At 65.3% G+C, this 18,497-nt stretch overlaps 1 protein-coding gene across 1 annotated transcript in view; it reads right to left on the bottom strand.

Moving 5' to 3' along the window:
* CCDC187 (coiled-coil domain containing 187) overlaps window positions 1–18,217 on the bottom strand; it is a 32,226-nt gene extending 14,009 nt beyond the window's left edge. The window contains exons 1-12 of the mRNA XM_053667641.1: window positions 18,120–18,217; window positions 17,263–17,861; window positions 15,821–15,922; window positions 12,556–12,690; window positions 10,980–12,070; window positions 10,644–10,738; window positions 8,882–9,462; window positions 8,376–8,463; window positions 5,143–5,209; window positions 4,430–4,838; window positions 962–1,038; window positions 497–610 (exon numbers count right to left, since the gene is read on the bottom strand). Coding sequence (XP_053523616.1) covers window positions 497–610; window positions 962–1,038; window positions 4,430–4,838; window positions 5,143–5,209; window positions 8,376–8,463; window positions 8,882–9,462; window positions 10,644–10,738; window positions 10,980–12,070; window positions 12,556–12,690; window positions 15,821–15,922; window positions 17,263–17,861; window positions 18,120–18,217 — 3,456 coding nt within the window. The remainder of the gene's footprint in view (window positions 1–496; window positions 611–961; window positions 1,039–4,429; window positions 4,839–5,142; window positions 5,210–8,375; window positions 8,464–8,881; window positions 9,463–10,643; window positions 10,739–10,979; window positions 12,071–12,555; window positions 12,691–15,820; window positions 15,923–17,262; window positions 17,862–18,119) is intronic.
* Between the last annotated feature and the right edge of the window lie 280 nt (window positions 18,218–18,497).

Raw genomic sequence — 18,497 nt, 5'->3', positions numbered from 1 at the left:
CTCGCCCTGCCGGCCCCGGCTGGGTGCCCTGTGCACCACCCCCACCACCCCGTCTGCCGGGGCTAAAGGGTGCGGGCACAGAGGTCTGGGCCCCTGCTCCCCCCACCCCCGGGAGCTCCAACAGAGCCCTCGGCTCAGGCACCAAACAAGCCCAAGACGTGGGTGAGTGGGAGGCTCAGTCACCCCAGCCTGGAGCCCCCAGGACACCAGCGGGAAAACCCTCCTGCTTCCACTGTGAACGGAGCACCCACACGTCACCTGCGGAGAGGCCTCCAGCGGGCAGCCGGCCTGTCTCAGGGTGCAGGCGGGGCCCACATTTCAGGAAGCAGCATGTCTGCAGTGCCCCCATCCTGCCCTTCCTTAAGGGCAGGCGGCCCCCACTCAGGGAGGAAGCTGAATCCACCTCAGGAGAGCCACAGGCTCGGAGGGGCAGGTGGGCGTGCTGCCCTGGGCCCGGTGGGGGGTGTCGGGGAGGGGGAGGGGCACAGTGGGGTACCTCCAGCCGGTGTTTGAAGAGCAGCTCATCCAGGGCCCTCCGGGTCTCCCAGACCTCCGACTCCGCCCGCTGCCGCAGAAGGGCCAGCGCCTGCTCCTGAGCCTGCTGGTGCCGCTGCAGGGAGGGCGCAAGCCTCAGGCCTCTCCCGGCCCAGCCTTCTGCCCCCCATAGCCGAGAGGGCAGGTGGGGCCACCCGGAGAACAGGCCGTGTCCCCCCAAAGGAACTCACTCTTGGCGGGGCCCCTCCCTCCAGCCCCCACAAGTCCTGGGTCACGCTGTTGTGTCCCCTCCCCTCCCCTGCCACCCAGCCCCCCTGGAACTACTGCAGCTTGGAGGCTCCAGTCCCTGTGCTGGGGCCTCTTCTGCTCCAAGGGGACACAGGCTGCTCCCAGCTCGCCCCAAACAGAAGAGGCCGGAAAGGGCACGTGGCTGTCACCTGCCTGACACAAGCAGGGTGGAACGCACCTCCAAAGACCGGAGAAAGCTCAGGGACTTCTGCTGGATGTCGGCGAGGTGCTTGGCACACAGCTGGCCCGGCTGACCTGTGGAAACCGCAGGGGCAGGAGCGACTGAGCGCCTGGGTGTCCTTGGTGTCCCTGCTCAGCCTCAGAGCTCCTGTCCTGCAGGGAAGCAGTCCCTGGGGCTGGGCTGTCCCCCACCCCACCAGGCCTCTTCCCTATAGGTCCAGGGGGACCGGGGCCACAGTCCATGAGAAGGAGATAGACGCTGCTGCGTTGCCTCAATCTGCCCCTCAGCAATGACCCAGGTCTGCAGAGGTGACAGGCACTTTGTCACCAGAGAGACTCCCCTTGTCCTGTGTTCACCGGGTGACCTGGAACAAATCATGGGCCCATCAGAGCCCCCTGGGGACCCAGAGGCTCCCACCTGCCCAGGAGCGAGGCAACTGCACGCACGCTCAGCTGCAGTGGCTGTCACGGTCCCCTGCTGGGCACCACGGCCGGGGGCACAAACTAACGCAGAGGCACAGGCCCCAAGATCTGGGGACTGTGGCTTCTTCCAGAGTATGAGCGTGAACGCCTCAGCCTCCCTGGGATAAGCAAGTCCCCAAGGGTAGGGGGTGGGGCTGCCCGTCCCCTTAGGGCGCTCTGAGGGCCCGCTCGGGCCCCGCATGTGACGGGTGCTCCCCAGCCCCGTGAAGCTGCCTCCGAGGGGGAATCCATGGTCGAAGGGGCGGCCAGCGTGCCCCCCCATTACCCCTGCCGCCATCTTCTCGGCCCGGGCCCTGGTGGGAGCTGACAGAGGCAGGCATGGTGTGGTCCGCTCCCTCCTGGGGCTCAGGGCCCTGGCCAGAGATGGGAGGCCGTCCTGGTGACTCCGATGGCTCCCCAGTCACCACGCGAGTGCGCAAGGAGAAGGATGTCTCTCCACACTGGACTGTCCTCCCCAGGACAGAATGGCCGGCTCCCCCTGGGGAGCGCAGTCACAGAGCAGGAGACCAGAGACGGCTTTTCCTGGGGCTGTGCCCCGGCAGCTGAGAAACTCAGCGGCACCCAGCCTGGCTGAGCGGGGTGGGGCTCGGGCCACCTGCCACGCTCTGAGCCACTGAGGTGACGCTCAGGGCGCCCCTCCTGCTCCCAGCGAGCTGGTCTCTGTGGGAAGGAAGACACTTCCAGGGACTGGTCTGAAGTCCTGTCCGAGCTGAAGGTCCCTCCAGGTGGGAAGAACCCTCCCCTGCTTGTTTCGTGTCCTTGAGAGAGACTGAGGCGGAGAAGGCTCCGGGTCCCTCCCTGAGCCCGCTGGCCGAAGCTCCTGCTGACCCTCCTCCAGGACCCAGAGCCGGTCACCCCTGGCCACACCAGCACCCCTGACAGGTCACCAGGGAGACACGGGCCGAGCAAGCAGTCCCTGACAGGGGCACGGCCCTACACGGCCAAGCAGCTGGCAGCCCCCAGAGACACTGAGTCACCCCACTGAGCAGAGGGTGTCCCCAAGTCCTCTGGAGACAGCTGGGGAGGAGCCCCAAGAACCTAGCACCACACACCACCCGAAGCGCCCAGTAGCTGAGGAGCCGATGAGAGGTCTTGATAAATGTTGTCGTTATCGCTAGTAACAGTGACGATGGTGACGACGAGGTGTGCTCTCTGTCACCCCCACCCTGGCTCCGAGCAACGGCGAGTCTGGGAGCCGGAGCCTCACTGTCCCGCCTGCCACTGCCATTTCCACTTAAGTGCCATAAAACGCAAAGTCCCACTCCTTTGTCACTCGGCCACGTTTCCATGGCTAGAGAGCCACCTGTGCCCGGGGACTGCCGGGTAGGAGAGCCCACAGTTTGGAGCATTTCTCTCATTCCAGAAGGTTCTGTGGGACAGCACTGCACCCACTCGTGGAAGCTGGAGGGATCGACTCAGAGCTGAGCTGAATCCCACTCTGCGGTGGGAGACGGCGCCTCTGGGCATCGAGCCTGGGGACCGGACCGACCCCTGAGGCAGGAGAGGCCGACAGGACCACCAGGCCACATGCGGTGTCTGGTGTCTGGGGACGCTCGGTGTTCAGGAGTTCGTTCATCCTTCAGCAAGTACCTCTGCTGGCCCCCCACCATGGCAGGCACTGTCCAGGGACCCGGGGCTGCGATGACAGCCAGGCCCTCAAGTTCCCGTGGCCCACGGAGACCGACGCACACCCAGGAGACCGACGTCCACAGAGCAGGCAGCAACCCGGCCGGTGGCAGCGCCCAGCTCAGCCCAGTGCTATCCGGGAGGCTTCCTGGAGGAGGTGTCCGACATGACCCCAGCGCAGGCCCTCTGGGTTCGGTTCTCCGTTTGGTTTCTGGCTGCCTGAGGCCCTGCTGTCAGCCACTCCAGGCAGGGGCGACTCGGATCACACGCAGCTCTTCGGGGCTGCCCGTGGCCCAAGGACAGGTCCTGTCCGAGAACTCCCGTTCGCACATGGAGACAGGTGTGAGGACAGCCCTGCCCGTGAGAGCAGGAGGGCAGCCAGGGGCCTAGCCCCCCGACAGGAGGGACAGAGAACTCGGGGCGAGCCCATTGCCCAACCCACCCCTGCCGCCGGGAGAGGCAGCTGGAGGCAGAGCCAAGGTCAGGAGCTGGCTCTTCTCGAAGGCCTGGCGCCTGGCCTGCTCAGGGTCAGCCTGATGCAGCGGCCGAGCCCTGGCCAGCAGCTCACAGCTGCGCCCAGACCAGACTCCAGAGGCTTCAGGAGGGGACTTCTCAGGGGGGTGGGGCCCCTCTGCCCTGGCTCCTTTCTCTGGAAGGCACAGCAGGCGTGGGTGGGCCCCCTGGGCACCCCGAGGCCCCATGGTGGGCTGGGGGTGGAGCAGCCTCCAGCCAGGTCCCTCCTTCCTCAGCAGGTCTGACCTGGCCCTTCACTGGCACCTGTGGACGGGGACGGCCCTGCAGGGAGGGGCTGCCTGTGCCGGCTCTTGCCGGTCCTTGCCCTGCCGCCCAGGCCTCCCACTGAGTACTCCTGGAGGGCAGGTGTTTGTGGGAGGGTCACCCAGGCCTGGTGTGCGGCGGCAGCTCAGGCGCCTGGTCATTTCAGAGGGTAACTGACGGGTTTCCCTTTGGTGGTGGGGAGGGTGCCCTTCTCTGCCCCCGGCTCTGCTCTCACACCCCTCACCAGGCAGCACTGCCCGCCCCGGGCCTGACACCATCCCACCTCCCGCCCCTACCACACGTGGGCAGGGAGGGCGGGCGGCTGGGCCGCACACAGGCTGCATGTCCCTTGCAGCAAATGTGTCACAACGGAGGCGTGGCAAGAGCACAGAGAGGCAGTTAGGCCCTGAAAGCCTCCAAAACACTTTAATACTGAAACGTGGGTGCTCTCCGCGGAGAACAGGGTCTCTCTACACCCACAGCACCTCGCCGGAGTGCCAGGCGGTGGAGGGAGTCCCCGTCGGATGCCCCCGGCGACCCGACCAGCCAGCCCAGGGCCTGTCTGAAGGCTCGCCCTTACCGCAGCTCTGCAGGGTCCAGGGCGTGATGGAGCCTGCCCCTCTGGCCCATGGCGTCTCCTCCAGCCACAGGGAGCCGCAGGTGGGGTCTGGTGGCTCTGGCACCCCAGGTGAGCTGGGGACACAAACACACACATGAGCCGGGAGAGTGGGGTGGTGGGGGTCTGGGCCCCTCGGCCCACAGGGCTCTCTGGCTCTGACAGTGTCCAAGCCGGGACCTGAGGGCCAAGGCCCGTGAGGGAGGGGCCTGCGCCCAGGGGTCGAGAGGGCAGCGAGCGGGAGGGGCCTGCAGAGGTTGACACCCGCGGGTTCCCCAGCTTGGTGGGGCCTCGTCTGAGCAGCAGTGACTCGGGGTTCTACATGCAGACTCGGGGAGGCGGCAGCCCCGTGGGAGCACAGGCAACCGGGGGGCTGCTTCCACAGTCACCGTGGGCACTGGGGCCAGGATCCAGGTGCCCTTTGCCACAAGGCCAACCTGCCCTGGGCACCGGGCCTGTGTCCCAGGGGGCACGGCCTGGCCTTCCTGGCACACGGTGACCCAAGGCCCGTTTGAGTGACCGGTGGCCATGGAGACGGGGCCGGGACTTGGCTCCCCTCCAGCAGTCTCTGGGGCCCAGAGGCCGCAGGTGTGTGTCGGGCACCTGCCGTGTGCCAGCTGCCATTCAGGAAGGCAGCGGCCGGGCCAAGCTTCCTCCCCTACAGCTCATGGACTCACAGGGGGGATGACCTGGAAAAGAGTGTTCTGGAACGAGTGGGCGGTCCTGGGGCTGAGAAGGCAGATGCTGGGGAGGCAATGGACGGATGACCTGGGGGTGCTGGGGAGGGACCGGCCCCCGCTCTTGGGGGGCAGGGCCTCACACGAAGGGGGCGGAGGACAGGACCCTGCAGGGTCCTCTCCGGGCTCCCTCTCGCTCCCTCCTCCCGACCCTGGACACAGATGCCAGCCTCACTGAGCAAAGCAGCAGCTGGCAGGAAGGAGCCATCTCCGCCAAGACGTGGTTAAAGGGATGCCACCGATGGCCACCAACCCATGAGCCAGTGTCACCCCCGCCTGTCTAGAGTGGGGCCACACAGCGCCCAGCTCTGTGGAAAGGACTGAAGCCTGCTCTTGTAGCTCGAGTGCGGCCCCCTCACTCTGTAAAAGTGAGCATGGCCCTGGGCCAAGAAAACCTCGTTCGCAGAGACAGATGCTGGGCCAGGGGCGCTGTGGCTGGCTGACCCTGCTGGACCTCAGGGTCACCCAGATTACCCGGAGGACTCGCACGGGCGCCCATCACTGCCCCCGCCCCCCCCGAGTCTCGGGCTCAGGATAGCCCCTGGGGACCAGGGAGAGCCGGTGGACCAGAGGGTGGGTGGGCTTTTGAGTCCAGGCCCTGCTCGGAATCCTGGTTTGCCCTCCCACGAGCCGTGCGGCCCAGGCAAAGCCTTCCTCTCCGAGCCTCAGTTTCCGGTCTGTGCAGCAGGGTGAGAATACGTCTCTCGGAGGCACAGGGCCTGTGGAGCCTGGGCACCCCTCCTTCCAGAGATGCCAGGTGCACGAGCACCCAGGGGCCCACCCTGGCATCCTTGGCATGTGACTCTGGTGACAAGCTGGCTCTGCCCTCCACTGAGCCACGGTCCCCACGAGGAAAGGGCAGGGTAAGAGAGGTCATCACCCTTCTCTGACTCAGAAATTGGGCTCAGAGCAGAGCCCTGGATTTGGGCCACGGGAGAGGTGACCAGGGGTGTGGCCACAAAGTGGCAGCACTGTGAAGCTGTGAGTGGTGACTGCTGACTGACAAGGGACAGCCTGGGCACCTCTCCTGCATGCTCAAGGGGCCAGCAAGCCCCTGGGCTCCAACCCCCACGCTCCAGGGCGCTGGGTCATTGGGCCACCTCGTGAACGACTTTCGCCTCTGCCTGGGGGACCCGGTCAGGGTTTTGGGAGGGGGCCAAAGGGAGGGCTACAGATGGGAATGCCTGGGGTTGGGGGGACACTGGAGGCCACAAGCCTCTCACCTGGGCTCTGCAACCTTCCGCAACTGGGCCCACAGGGGCTTGCTGGCTGTGCAGCCGCAGGATGAGCAGATGTAAGGTGTCCACTAACCTCTCCAGTCCTCCCCCCAACACCCAAGGACTGGAGGGAGGTCGTGTTCCAGCTGCCAATGTGGAGACATGCAGCCCTATGCTGCCCCCTACTGGTGGCAACAATTCGATCCCCCCCACTGAATCCAATTGTTCATAGGTAGGTGATAGGTGGGGAAGGGAGCAGATCTCACCCCAAAGGACCAAACGCCAGACTTCCCACTGGTGAGGTCAAGGGGGCTGGGGATGCCTGGGCGTGCTGGGCGGAGGAGGTGCACGGGCGCCCCTCCCGTTTCCTAGGGAAGACTCTGGGGCTGGCAGGGGGCGTGTGACTTTGCTCACAGACCTGGGATCTGCACTGACACCTCACCCGCCCCGGGTCCACTGGGGCAGCCCAAGCAGAGGGGATGTCTGGGACCACCCCTTCTCCACAGACACGTGACAGTCCTGTCTGTATTCCTCGCTTCACGCTGCCCCAGCCGCGGCCCCCACCCTCCCTTGTAACTGTTAATAAACTCTATACCGTCCGAGGCCCCCGACACCGGGTGCGAAGCTGGGACAGGCCCACCGAGTGGGTAGTGAGGAGTCCGCGGCATCTGTCCCAGGTGGTCCGGGCAGGGTCTGGATGATACTGACAACAGGCAAGGCCAGCCCCCCTGGAGATGCCCGCCAGCCTGTGCCCTCTGGGCTGGGCTCTGACCTGTCAAGCCTGGGGTCCCAGAGGACACCTGGCCACGTAAGGGGAAGGGGCCGATCCAGGCCAGGCTGGGGACCACTGGACACTTCAGTCTCACAGCAGAGAGGTGAGAGAGGCAGGAGCTGGTCCGAGAACCTGCAGGGCCATGCAATGTGCCAGGGAGCAGGACTGGTGGGATAGGGGACTGGGAGGGTGCCCCCGGCCACTGAGGAAGGTGAGGGGGGACCCACCAGGAGATGCTGGGTGGGCAGTGGGCTGGAGAAATAGTTCTCGGGGCTGCAAGGGAAGCCCTTGAGGAGCAGACCACGAGTGTGCAGGGACCCCAGAGGGCCAGAGGCCACGGCTGCTGGGGAAGGTCCTGCATCAGCCAGGTGGCAACTGTCCTGCAAAGGCCCCCCGGACAAAAGCTGTGCAGTGCTGGGCCGGCAGGAAGGACGCCCTCCTGAGGGGAAGTCAGCTGAGACACGGGGCCCTCAGGGGGACACTGGCTACGGCGGGGAAGGAGCCAGAGGACTGGGGACAGGAAAGGACAGCAAAGGGCCACTGCAGGAGGATGGCCCAAGCTGTCGGGGTCTGGGGCAAGTGCGGGACAGCAGAAGGTCCCTAAAGCCAGGCCCAGGCTGGGCTGATGAGGTGGACAGTGGGGCAGCTGAGGGCTCCCTGTGCTCCACCTCCAGGCTGGTCATCTGTCTGCAACTGGGCCCAGTGACCCCTGGGAAGGGGCCTGTGTAAAGTGGCCCCTAGAGAAGGTCACAGACAGCACTGGGGATAAAAGCCTCCAGAAAGTGCCAGGGTCTGCGACCAGGTGGTCCTGAGAACTTAGACACAGACATGGGACCTGAATGAAGGTGCACCTGCGTCTCGGTCCCCTGGACACACTTAGCCTGCCAGTCACGCCAATGACACAGGAAAGTGCAGCTGACCGTGTCCCCCGGGGCCTGGAACCGAGGCGGGGAGCATGTGGAGAGGTACACATCCTGGGACCTGCTCCCGCATCAGCAGGGTGTCGGGCAGGGGCCCTCGGCACACAGCCCTGCGGCAGAGGTGCCAGAGCCACCGCCTGGCCAGCATCCCAGCTGCCAAGTGGGCCAGGAGCTGTTGCCCCCCTGCCTGCAGGCCTGGCTGCCCGCCCTGCCAGGCTCCTGGCTCACGGCTCAGCGGGACGTGCAAGGGGCTCTCGGGCTTACCTCCCTGCCAAGGGGCAGAGGGCCTGGAAGGAAGCTGTGTTTCTCGCCAGCCTCTTGTCCAGCTCCGAACATCTGTCCTCCACGAAACCTTTGGAGAGACAGGCACACTTGCCAGGTGTGGTCGGCACAAGGGCAGCGGCTGCCAGTGGGGGGGGGGGTGCCCACCCTGAAGCAGCAGGGTCCCCGCAGCCTCACTGTCCCCGGCGCCTCATCCCCTTTCCAACGGTCTCTGGGAGGCAGGGCACCACGGGCCCATTAAGCCTCAGGACCAGGCCTCACCCCTCCTCCAGACACAGCCCAGCTGGTGACAACAGCTGCCACTGATGGGAAATTGAGTGCATGCCATGCCCGGGGCCAGGACTGTCACCTATGTCACCTCCTCAGTGACAACTGTGATACTGTCATTGTGTCCCCCCTTGGGGGGAAGATACTGAGAGATGGAAAAAGTGGGGCTCCTGTGGCCGCCAACTGGGCTGGTGGTCACCGTGGCCTGGTGCCGGCCCTACCTCGGGGCTGGCCAGCCGGGTGGGCCCTGGGGCTCACGGCCCGCCGCTGCTGCCAGCCAGGGCCCCACAGCAGCGCCTCGCCGTCCAGGAAGCTGGCAGGAGAGAGCAGTGGCCTGGCTGGCAGGTCCCAGGGAGCCCCTCTGCCCCCGTGGGGCACCAAGGCTCTGGGGCAGGCTGGTGTGGCGGGTGTGGAGGCCGCAGGCACAGTGCTGGGGCACGAGGGTGGCAGGTCTGAGGCCAGGCCCTTGGGAGCGTCCGCTGCCTCGGCCCCGAGCAGCTTGGCGGTCAGGACGTCAATCCGCTGCTTCAGGATGTTGGCCATGGTCTCCAGGGCCTGCAGCCGGGCCTGCTTGTACCGGAAGTGCAGGGGCCCCGGCGTGCCGAGGCGCTCGGACTCCTCAGGGTCCAGGTAGATGCACAGGCCTGGGCAGGGGTGCTGGGTGGCCAGGTCCCGGAGCCCCGGGCGGCCCAGGGAGGGGCTGGCAGACTGCAGCGGGGGCGCGCCCTCCCGGCTCTCCTGGGGGCCTGCTGGCTCCGGGGGCTCAGCGCCGTCCAGGGCTCCGTTCAGACACAGGCAGAAGCTGCGGGCACAGAGGGTGCAGAGGTCAGGCTTAGAACTTCTAGGTGAGTGTGAAACACACATGTCCAGGTTGAGCATGGCGGTGTTCCTGTGACAGACCCAGGGCGTGTTCACAGTGTGTGCGCATCGCAGTGCGTCCACACGGCCATGCACAGCTGTCAGAGCTGGGACCGCTGGCGGTAGCTTCTCGGATGTGACACCGAAAACACAGGCCACCCAAGACACAGGGACATCGGACTGTGTGCCCATGGCCACCCTCTGGGAGGGCAGAAAACTTAGAGCATCTCTGTCCTTGGGGCTGAAACCCAAGCTGTATAAAGAAGGACAACTCAACGAGAAAACCGAACAACTCGATCCAAAACCAGGCAAAGGACTTTGGCCCCTTCCCCCTCCAGAGACACGGAATTGGCGGACGAGCACGTGGGAAGCTGCTCCCATCACCGTCACCAGGGAAACCCAAGTGACAGCCAGTGGAGATCCCAGCTGACAGCCACAGGCCAGGCCGCCGCTCTGAACTCAGGGAAGTATGTGTGAGGACACAGAGACGTCGGAAGTGCCAGGAAACCGGGACTCCACGGTGGAGAGCGGCGGGGTGGTTCCCCCAAAAGTGAGCGTGGGACAGGGGACCCGGCCGTCACACTTCCAGGCACCCTCACAGCGAATGGAAAGCGGGGTCTTGAGAGCTACTGCTCAGCTGTGCTCACAGCGGAGTTCCTCACGGCAGCCAAAGGCGGGCGCGGCCCCAGCGTCCGCAGGCAGAGGGAGGGACGAGCCAAACGAGGTCCCTCCGCACAGCGAAAAGCCGCTCAGCCCTCGGAAGGGATGGAGTCCCGAGGCCTGGCGCAACGCGGGTGAACCAAAAAACGTGCTCAGCAAGAATAGCCAGGACCCGGGGGTCCCAGGCTGTGGGGTCCCACCTATAAACTATCCAGAGCTGACAAAGCCAGAGGGGCGGAAAGCGCCTGGGGGTGGTCGGGGGGAATGGGGAAGGGCTGCCCATGGGCCCAGGTGAAACGTTTTGGGACAGGGGTCCGGCTGCAGACTAAAGGTGCTGCTGACTCGGTCCCTTGTCTTGGCGACTGTTCCGTGGTGTGACTCTCAGCTCCAGGAAATCCCCAGCTCTGTGTGACACAGGGCCCAGGAAGCCGCCCAGGAAGGGCAGCCCCACACCCGCACACCCACCTGCCCGGGGCCTCCTGGTCCCCCAGCACCATGCCGGAAGTCACCTTGCTCCACTGCAGCACGGGCGACCCCACGCCCCCGGGCGCCTCCAAGTCCTGGAACAGAGGGGGACACAGTCAGAGCCCTACCTGGCCCGGAAGCCCGGACCCTGTCTCTCGGCCTCGGAGCTGGCCCGGGCCTCCACAGGGTCTCCTCTTTAGGGGCTGGTACGGAGGTAACGGGGTCCCTCTGGAGCCCCGTCCCGCCCAGGGAGGCAGGCAGGCGTTTGGGGACTCCGGAGAGTGGAGGCTGTGCCTGAGCGGGCCAACACCCCGGCCAGCTGTCCCTGGTGCATACCCAGGACTGCGCGGAGTGCGGCACAAAGGTCACAATGCTGGGGTTGGTCTGGGAGACCACGGGGCCGGCCTTGACGGGGCCGGCCTTGACCGGGCCGGCCTTGATCGGGCCGGCCTTGCCCAGCACGGCCTCCCTCTGTTTTCTGTACACATCCTGCAGCCTCTGGTTCCTCAGCTCCAGCGCCCGCACGGCCGAGACCTTCTCCTCCAGGGCCTGCTGCCGCCGTACCAGCGCCTTCTGGCGCATGAACTCCCGCAGGGACTCTGGGCTATAGGGCCGGCCCAGGAGCCCCCGGGTCTTCGGGCAGGGTAGCGGCACCTGCGCCTCACTGTCCTTCCTGGGTGCCGTCTGGAGGGTGCTCCGGGCGGGCCCGAGCCAGGCGTTCCTCGCTCCCGAGGGAGGCGGCAGGGAGCACCTGCCCTCGCACGGGCTGCCAGTCCACTTGGTGAGGGAGGCACTCCAGGGCCGCTGGACACGAGGGCTTGGCCTTTCCAGAGGGCTCCCCGGTCCTCGGGCGGGGGCCTCCCAGCCTTCGCAAGTGGCCCGGGCTCTCTGCCCAGCCGACGCGCTCCAGGGCCGCTGAGGGAAGTAGCTCAGCCTTTCTCGGGGACTCCCAGGCCTCTGGAAAGCAGGGTCCCGTCCTTGGGCCAACCAGGGCCTCCGTGGCTGGGACTCCCATCGGGCCAAGGTTCTCCAGCGCTGCCCGGGGACGCTCCCAGCCCTCTCTGAGGAGGAGTGCATCCCCTTCGTGGGGACCCAGGGACTCTTGGAGAAGGAGCCCCGCAGGTCTGGGGCCCTGCAGGCGCCCTGGGGCCTCCTCTCTGCTGGCTCCTGTCGCCGCCACCGTGGTGACGGCCACTGCTCACGCCCTCGCCTGAGCTGATGGTCTCGGGCCAACTCCAGCCCTGCCTGGATTTGCTGGCGCAGGTCTTGAAGGATGGCCAGAGCCGACTGGATGGTCACGGCTTGGTCGCAGGGTGCCCGGAAGGGTGTGCTGGGAGGCACCTGTGGGTAACTGCGCAGAGCAGCTGGACTGGGCGTCCGGGGGCGGACAGGGTGGCTCCCAGCAGCTCCTACCTTGTCGGTGTCCCCTGCAAAGACAGGCAGTCACAGGGGGAGAAGAGCCGGCCCCCCCGCCCAGAGGCCCCCTGGCTTCGTGCCCCACGGAGCCCCTCTTGGCCTCCGCACTCATTAGAAGCCCCCAGGGGCAGGTGCTCCATCAAGGTGACTCGAGACTATGCCAGGCGCCTGTTGAAAACTGAGTGCAGGTTGGGTGCTGGGGTCCTTTGGAAGAGCCCCTTCTTTCCTGAGTTTGGAAAGCCTGCCTGGCCGTGCCCTGCCTCCTAGGGCCCAAAGGGGCCTCTTGGGGACAGAAATCCTGCCCTTAGACTTTTAAATATACTGGTTCCCCACGGCCCCCATCGGTGGCAGGTTCCGAGGGTGTCTGACAGGTCACTGGGAGAGAGCAGCTGCTCCGACACCCAGCGCCACCTCCTTCCCCAGCGGTGTGGAGTCTGCCCCCACCCCCAGATGCCCCAGCAGAGCAGGGTGGAGCCCGAGGCAGAGGCACAGGTACCTATTTCCAGGTTGTGGGCCGTCTCCCTGGAGGCCGCCTTGTTCTGGAGCCTGGGGAGGGGGGGCGGGGGCCCGAGCAGCCCCCTTGCCAGCGCTTGTCCTTTCCTCCAGGCGTGAGCGCCCACCAGCTCGGAGTCTTAAACAGAGAGAACAGGGGCACAGTGGGTGCTGGGGCCTGAGCTCGGCCCCTGGTGTGGGGGGGCTGGGGGCGAGTCCCTTGTGTCTGGGCCCCTCTGAGGCAGGGCCTCACCCTCGGGCCCCAGCAGGTCGGGGTTTGGCCACGTCCCAGGATAACCCGACTTCCTGGACCCTCCGAGTCCTGTTCAGGAAACGGGGTAATAAGCGCGGTTCCCCACGGCTCTGTCTGTAAAACCTCGACACAGGCCCAGACCCAGACCCACGGCGCACACTCGGCCGGCACCGAGTGAGCATAACGAGGGTGGCGCTGACGACAAGCCTCTGGCGCGCAGGGCGAGGGGGAGGGTAACCTCACAGCCGATTGGCTGCTCGGGCACAAGGCAATGAATCTGTTTTGAGGTGGGCGAGACTCGGTGACAATGGGGGCTGTGCAGGACCAGGGGACCGAGAGGGCATCCCGGACGCAGAGACACTTTTTTAGTAAGTGCGGCCGCACAATAAGCACTGCGTGTGGACGAAGCGCTACTTCCTAACTGTAGTCAGGTGCACCGAGTGCCGACAGCAGCCCCGCCAACGCTGCGCAGCCGCCTGCGCAGGCCCCGCAGAGGCCGGTGCAGATCCCGACACTACCTGGCACACGCACACACTCACAGAGACACGTGCATGCACGCCGGACACTTATAGACACACGCATCAGACACATTCCACAGGCACTTGCTCATGCACACACGGACACATGCAAGCACACAGAGATGGACACGAACACACATAGGCACCTCCCAGAGACGCTAGGACACATGCACATGTGCACATGGAGACGCACATGCACAGAGGTGCGCAGATGCACTAGGACACGGGTGCGGACACACGGAGATGCACGGACACACATGTACATAGACATGCAAGCACAGACATGCTCTGCCCCTCCCCCAGGCCCAGTCCAGGGCAGACCAAGGGGAAAGACCATTATCCAGGCCAAAAGCTGCCCCCTCCTCCATGAAGGGGGCACTCCTGACAACCAAGGGGAACTCATGGCAGAGACCACCAGGAACTGACCCAGGGGCAGGTGACCCGACAGGGCCAGGGACCTCACTCCATACACGGCCCCAGGCCCGGCTCCCCTGAGGGCCCAGACCCAGAGACGTCAGCCACAGGTCCGAAGCTGGGGCCTCAGGAAGTGGAAGGGCCATCTCTGTAGGGGCCATGCCTCCAGGAGGGACCCCTAAGGCCACACACAGGTCACGCTCTCTCTGGAACAGGACCCCAAGACCCTGCCGTCTCTAAGTCATGCCCTTTGTAAACCCACATCCCTCGAGGAACAGGTCCCCCAGGAGCTAACTCCTCTCTAAGCCCTGCCTCGCCGGGGTAGGCTGGGGCAGCCAGGTCCACTCTGGGACACGGCTGCCACCCCACTCCCCCACCGCACCCCTGGCCATGGCCGTCTGCCCTGGGCCGCTGGGGACGCGGGGAGTTAAGGGCTTGGTCTCAGGAATCCCAGGCCTGGGTTTAAATTCCGGCTCCACCCAGGACTAGCTTCGGGCCTTCCTTGGGCAAATGACTTAACTTCTGTGGGCCTCGGTTTCCCCACCGGTGAACATCTTCCCACGGAGCCACAGGATGAAAAGGCAGCCGCTACAGGAGCTGAGCCTGGAAGGGTCAGGACCCTGCTGGCTCAGGGCAGAGTCAAAGGCTGGGACCGGCCCCCTGGCCAAATCCGGGTTTTGGGGGGCCCAGGGGGTGGGGCTTCCAGAGACACTGCTCTGTGCTGCTGCTGGGCCGCAGGAGAAAGGCCCGGCTCCCTGCCCTGGGGCACTGGGCCACCCACCCGCCGGGTGGCCAGGCCAGCTCAGCACCCCCAACCACAGGCCCCCCCTGCGCTGGGCACTCAGCCTCCCCGTTAACCTGCCAGAGGGCCCGGGTCAATAAATGGGTCCTGACGGGCACATTTTTTCCTTCTGCTGAGCAGTTTAATGGCAATTAATTTTTTTACGAGAGGATTTTTAATCTGCGGAAATGGATGAAGCCCCCAGGTGCCCCGTCAGCGTCCTGGGCCGGCCTAATCTATGATAAAACATGCAGAGTGCGGCGCCGCCGTCTGAAATTAAATATCGGGCTTCATTTCCCTCCAGCCGGATGGATGAATATTTTATAACTATTGTGATTTAATTTTTTGTTAACTACAGCAAATTTCTAATTCGTCCAATTCCCTAGCCCTGCGCCTCCGACCTCTGAACCCACACTCATCCCTCCTTAGTCCAGCTGTGACTGCGCCGCTGACAGGGACTAATGGTCAGCGCCGTCGGGGTGACACGGCCGTGACGATGATGAATGCGGCCCGTGGCACGCCCTTTGACCCCGCGTCAGGCCGAGAGCAGGTCATTTTTCAAGCGAGCCATTAAAATAAAACAAACCAAAAAGACACGGAGGGCAGGGGGAGATGGTGATGCTGAAAATGTTATCTTTTGTGCTTTTTCGAGCAGGGCTCCCGGCATCTTCTCCGCATCTCCCAGTATCCCTCACCCTGCAGTGGGAGTGGGGTCCCCTCCTGCCCCCCATCAACCTCTCGCCTGCTGGATAAATGCACCCACCCACCCGAAGCCCAAAGCCCAGCCCGCCACCCTTGCTCAGGTGGGTTTGCTACCTGGAATTCCAAATTCCAAGCCAGGTGGGTCGGAGAGCCCACCCCTGTGGCTGCTCTGCCCGACGCCGGAGGCAGCAGGACCTGGAGAGCGCCTTACGCTATGCCGTGAGACAAGAAAGCAGGCACGCCTGCCAGCACACGCGTGACAGGTCCTGCGCGCCGGTCAGACGCCGTCAGTGCGCCACGAGGAGCGTTAAAGCGTGGCCGAGGGCCTTTTGGACCGAATACGAGGGTTTGTGGACTTGTCCTTCGTCACAAGGGGCGGCTCCCTGTGTGGGCGGCCCTACACACGGCCCGGCTCCACAGTCCACAGTCGCCCCCCAACTCAAGCCCAACCCCTGATGACCCCAGATGCCCCCAGCACCCCATGCACCCGGCGGTCGAACAGCTGCTGGCAGCCAACCATGCACGGGAAACCAGGTGCCCCTACCCCGAGTGGGCCAGACTGTGAGCTCACGTTCCCGAGCCCTGCTGTCCCCAGAGGCACCAGACTCACCCTTGTCTTTGGCGGCCTTTCGGGCGGACAATGCGGAGGACTTCTCTCTTTTACAAGAACTACTTTTCATGTTTTGGGGGTTTTCCTGTGGAACTTCAGGGAGAGAAGAGAGGGGGGAGGGGGGAAGGTGAGCGGTGACGCACAAGCAGGAGCCCCCGACTGGGTCCCACAGTGGCCCGCCTGCTCCCTGGGCCTGCATGCCAGCTTGGATGGCGGAGTGCGGGGCTTGACAGGGCAGGCTGCCCAGGGCCACCCCCTGGCAGGGCTGGCCTCACCACACCTTCCCGGACTCTCCACAAACTCTACGTATCTGGTGGCCGAGAGCCCCTGAGGACAGGAACAGCCTCCCGTCTCATCTGCACCTGCTGGGGGCTGGGTCACGGAGCTCACGTTTGCTGAGTGAATAAGTGACTGACTTGACCCATGGGTGAACCAGGGCAGGGCAGCTGGCCCCCTGGTAGATGAGGAGTGACAGCCAGAGTCTGAGGGGACTTTGCATGGCTGGGTCCACCCCTGGCTGGACAGCCAGGGGGACGTGGAGACCCAGAGAGGGCAGAGGCTGCCCAAGGCCCACAGTGGCAGACCGGAGGGGACAGCTGACAAGCCAGTGAGTGTGAGAGCAGGCAGAGCCCACCACGTCTCCGCAGGGGAAGAGACTGGCCGGAAGGACCCCCGGGCCTCTGGCACAGCCAGGTCCGGCCTTGGTCCTCAGATCCCTCACCTCCAGGCAGGAGGGACCTCAAGACCCGAACCCACAAGAAAGGACAAATCTCATGGATTCTACTCCTGTAAGGACGCAGGGGAGTCAGATCCACTGTAGGCCGTGTGAGCCTCGGCTGGGGCAGGGGTGGGGGTCTCACAAGGACCCAGTGTCCGTGTGAGAAGATGGACTGTCCTGGAGAGGACGGTGGTGGCAGTTGCACAGCAGGGTGACTGTCCCTAAGGCCTCAGAGCCGTGCCCTGAGCCGGGGTGGGGACAGCCTGTGTTATATGTATTTTACAGTTGTTTTAAACAAAAACATTACCTTAAAAGTGATTTTAACAGAAAAATCCTCCCTGCCTCCCAGAAAAGTGATGCCTCTGCCCAGTGGGAAGGGCCCAGGGCCACATCTCCGTCATCCGTCCAATACGGAGGCTGGGTTTGGAGGTTTCTCTGAATGCCCACCCTGTCCCTTGCCTCTGAACCCCAGGCCGTGGTGGGGGGGACACATGCTGTGTCTTCGAGGACCTTCGGAATCCCCTGCAAGCTGGTCCAGGTGTCCCTGGCCCACGTCCCCACGTACCTGACCATGATACTGAACGGCTAACCCCATCCCGGTGCCCCCGCTGCAAGGCTGCAGACTCCAGGCCCAGGGGACGCGTTGCACCCAGGTGGGTCCCCCCCCTCTGGCTCCCAGCGCAGCTCCCCCCCCCCAGGAAAATCTGCCACTGACCTGGGTAGGCCGGGGCCGCAGGGGGCTTCTTCAGCTTCTGGACCTTCTGCCCGGGGGCTGGCATGGAGGCTTTGTGGAGGTGCGAGGCGCTGGAGGGCATCGAGGTCCCCAGGGAGGCGCAGCTGCCCTGCCACCGCGCCTGGGCCCGGATCCTGTCCCTCAGCTGCTCCAGCCGGGGGCTGCTCTCCCTGTGAGGCCTCGGGGACCCCAGCACCTGGGGGGGCCTCTCAGTCCAGGGCCGGTGGGGAAGTACACACGGCTCATGGCCCCCAGAGGAGCCGGACAGACGGCCTGATGACACCGAGCTGTCCCCATCCTTGGCCTCCTCGCCTGCTGTCCACCATGGGGAGCTGCTGGCCTTCCCCAGGGTGCCTGGCCTCTCGAGGTGGTCAGACCAGGCCACGAAGGGAGCACCCCTCGGGGCACCTGGCTGCTCACAGGGCCCGGGCCCCCTCAGGGCCGCCGTGAAACCCCTCCTGGCTGCAGAGGACCGCGGACCGTCTGCCCTGGGGAGAAACGCAGACACAGCGGAGCGCTGCACGGCGCGCCTCTGTCCAAGGGCCCTGCTGCTCCCCGGCTCCTCCCTGGGCGCCCTCGGACTGAGGAGGGTGTGGGGTCAGGAAAATGCCCCTGTGCACGGCAGTCCCATGGCTCCTGTCTCAGGAAAAAGCCCGCGACCCTTTCACCGGGCACCAGGAGCAGCCCGACCTACAGTCGGGGAAACTGAGGCTCGGGGCAGAGGCCCAGGGCAGGGGCAGTCTGGCCCCAGGTCCTTGCTCCTCGTGGTGACGCGACTACCCTCCATGGGGGGACGTGCTGGGGGCGTGGACACGCACCTAAGTGGGCGCAGACACTACCTGGGCTTGGGGCCAGCCTTTGTGTCCGTGGGTGTCCCAGGGGCCCCAGGGGCGAGGCGGCAGTGCCCCCGGCTGTCTCTGCGGGGGGGCTGGGTCATCGCCCCCAGGCAGATTGACACGGCCGCTTTCACGGGACAGTCTCAGGGCCAGCTGCCAGCGTCCATTCCTGCTCCTGGTGGCCTGGCCGCTGCCCTGCTGGGGTGCCGGCTGGTCCCAGTGTCCCGCCCACGGTGGAAAACGTCAGGATGGTCATGGAATGGGGCGGGCGCGGTGGGCTACCAAGCCCTGGGCTGGCAACTGCCTGGGGGGCTTCCTACCAAGCTGCCTCTCTGAGGGGTGGGAGAGAATTCCAGGTGGCCGGTGACAGCACAATAACCC

Source organism: Artibeus jamaicensis, unplaced genomic scaffold (assembly GCF_021234435.1).
Source record: "Artibeus jamaicensis isolate MK-2021 breed Jamaican fruit bat unplaced genomic scaffold, CSHL_Jam_final contig_471, whole genome shotgun sequence".
NCBI lineage: Eukaryota > Metazoa > Chordata > Mammalia > Chiroptera > Phyllostomidae > Artibeus > Artibeus jamaicensis.
The sequence above is the reverse complement of the archived record's forward strand: the minus strand, read 5'-3'. Positions and strand labels throughout refer to the sequence as shown.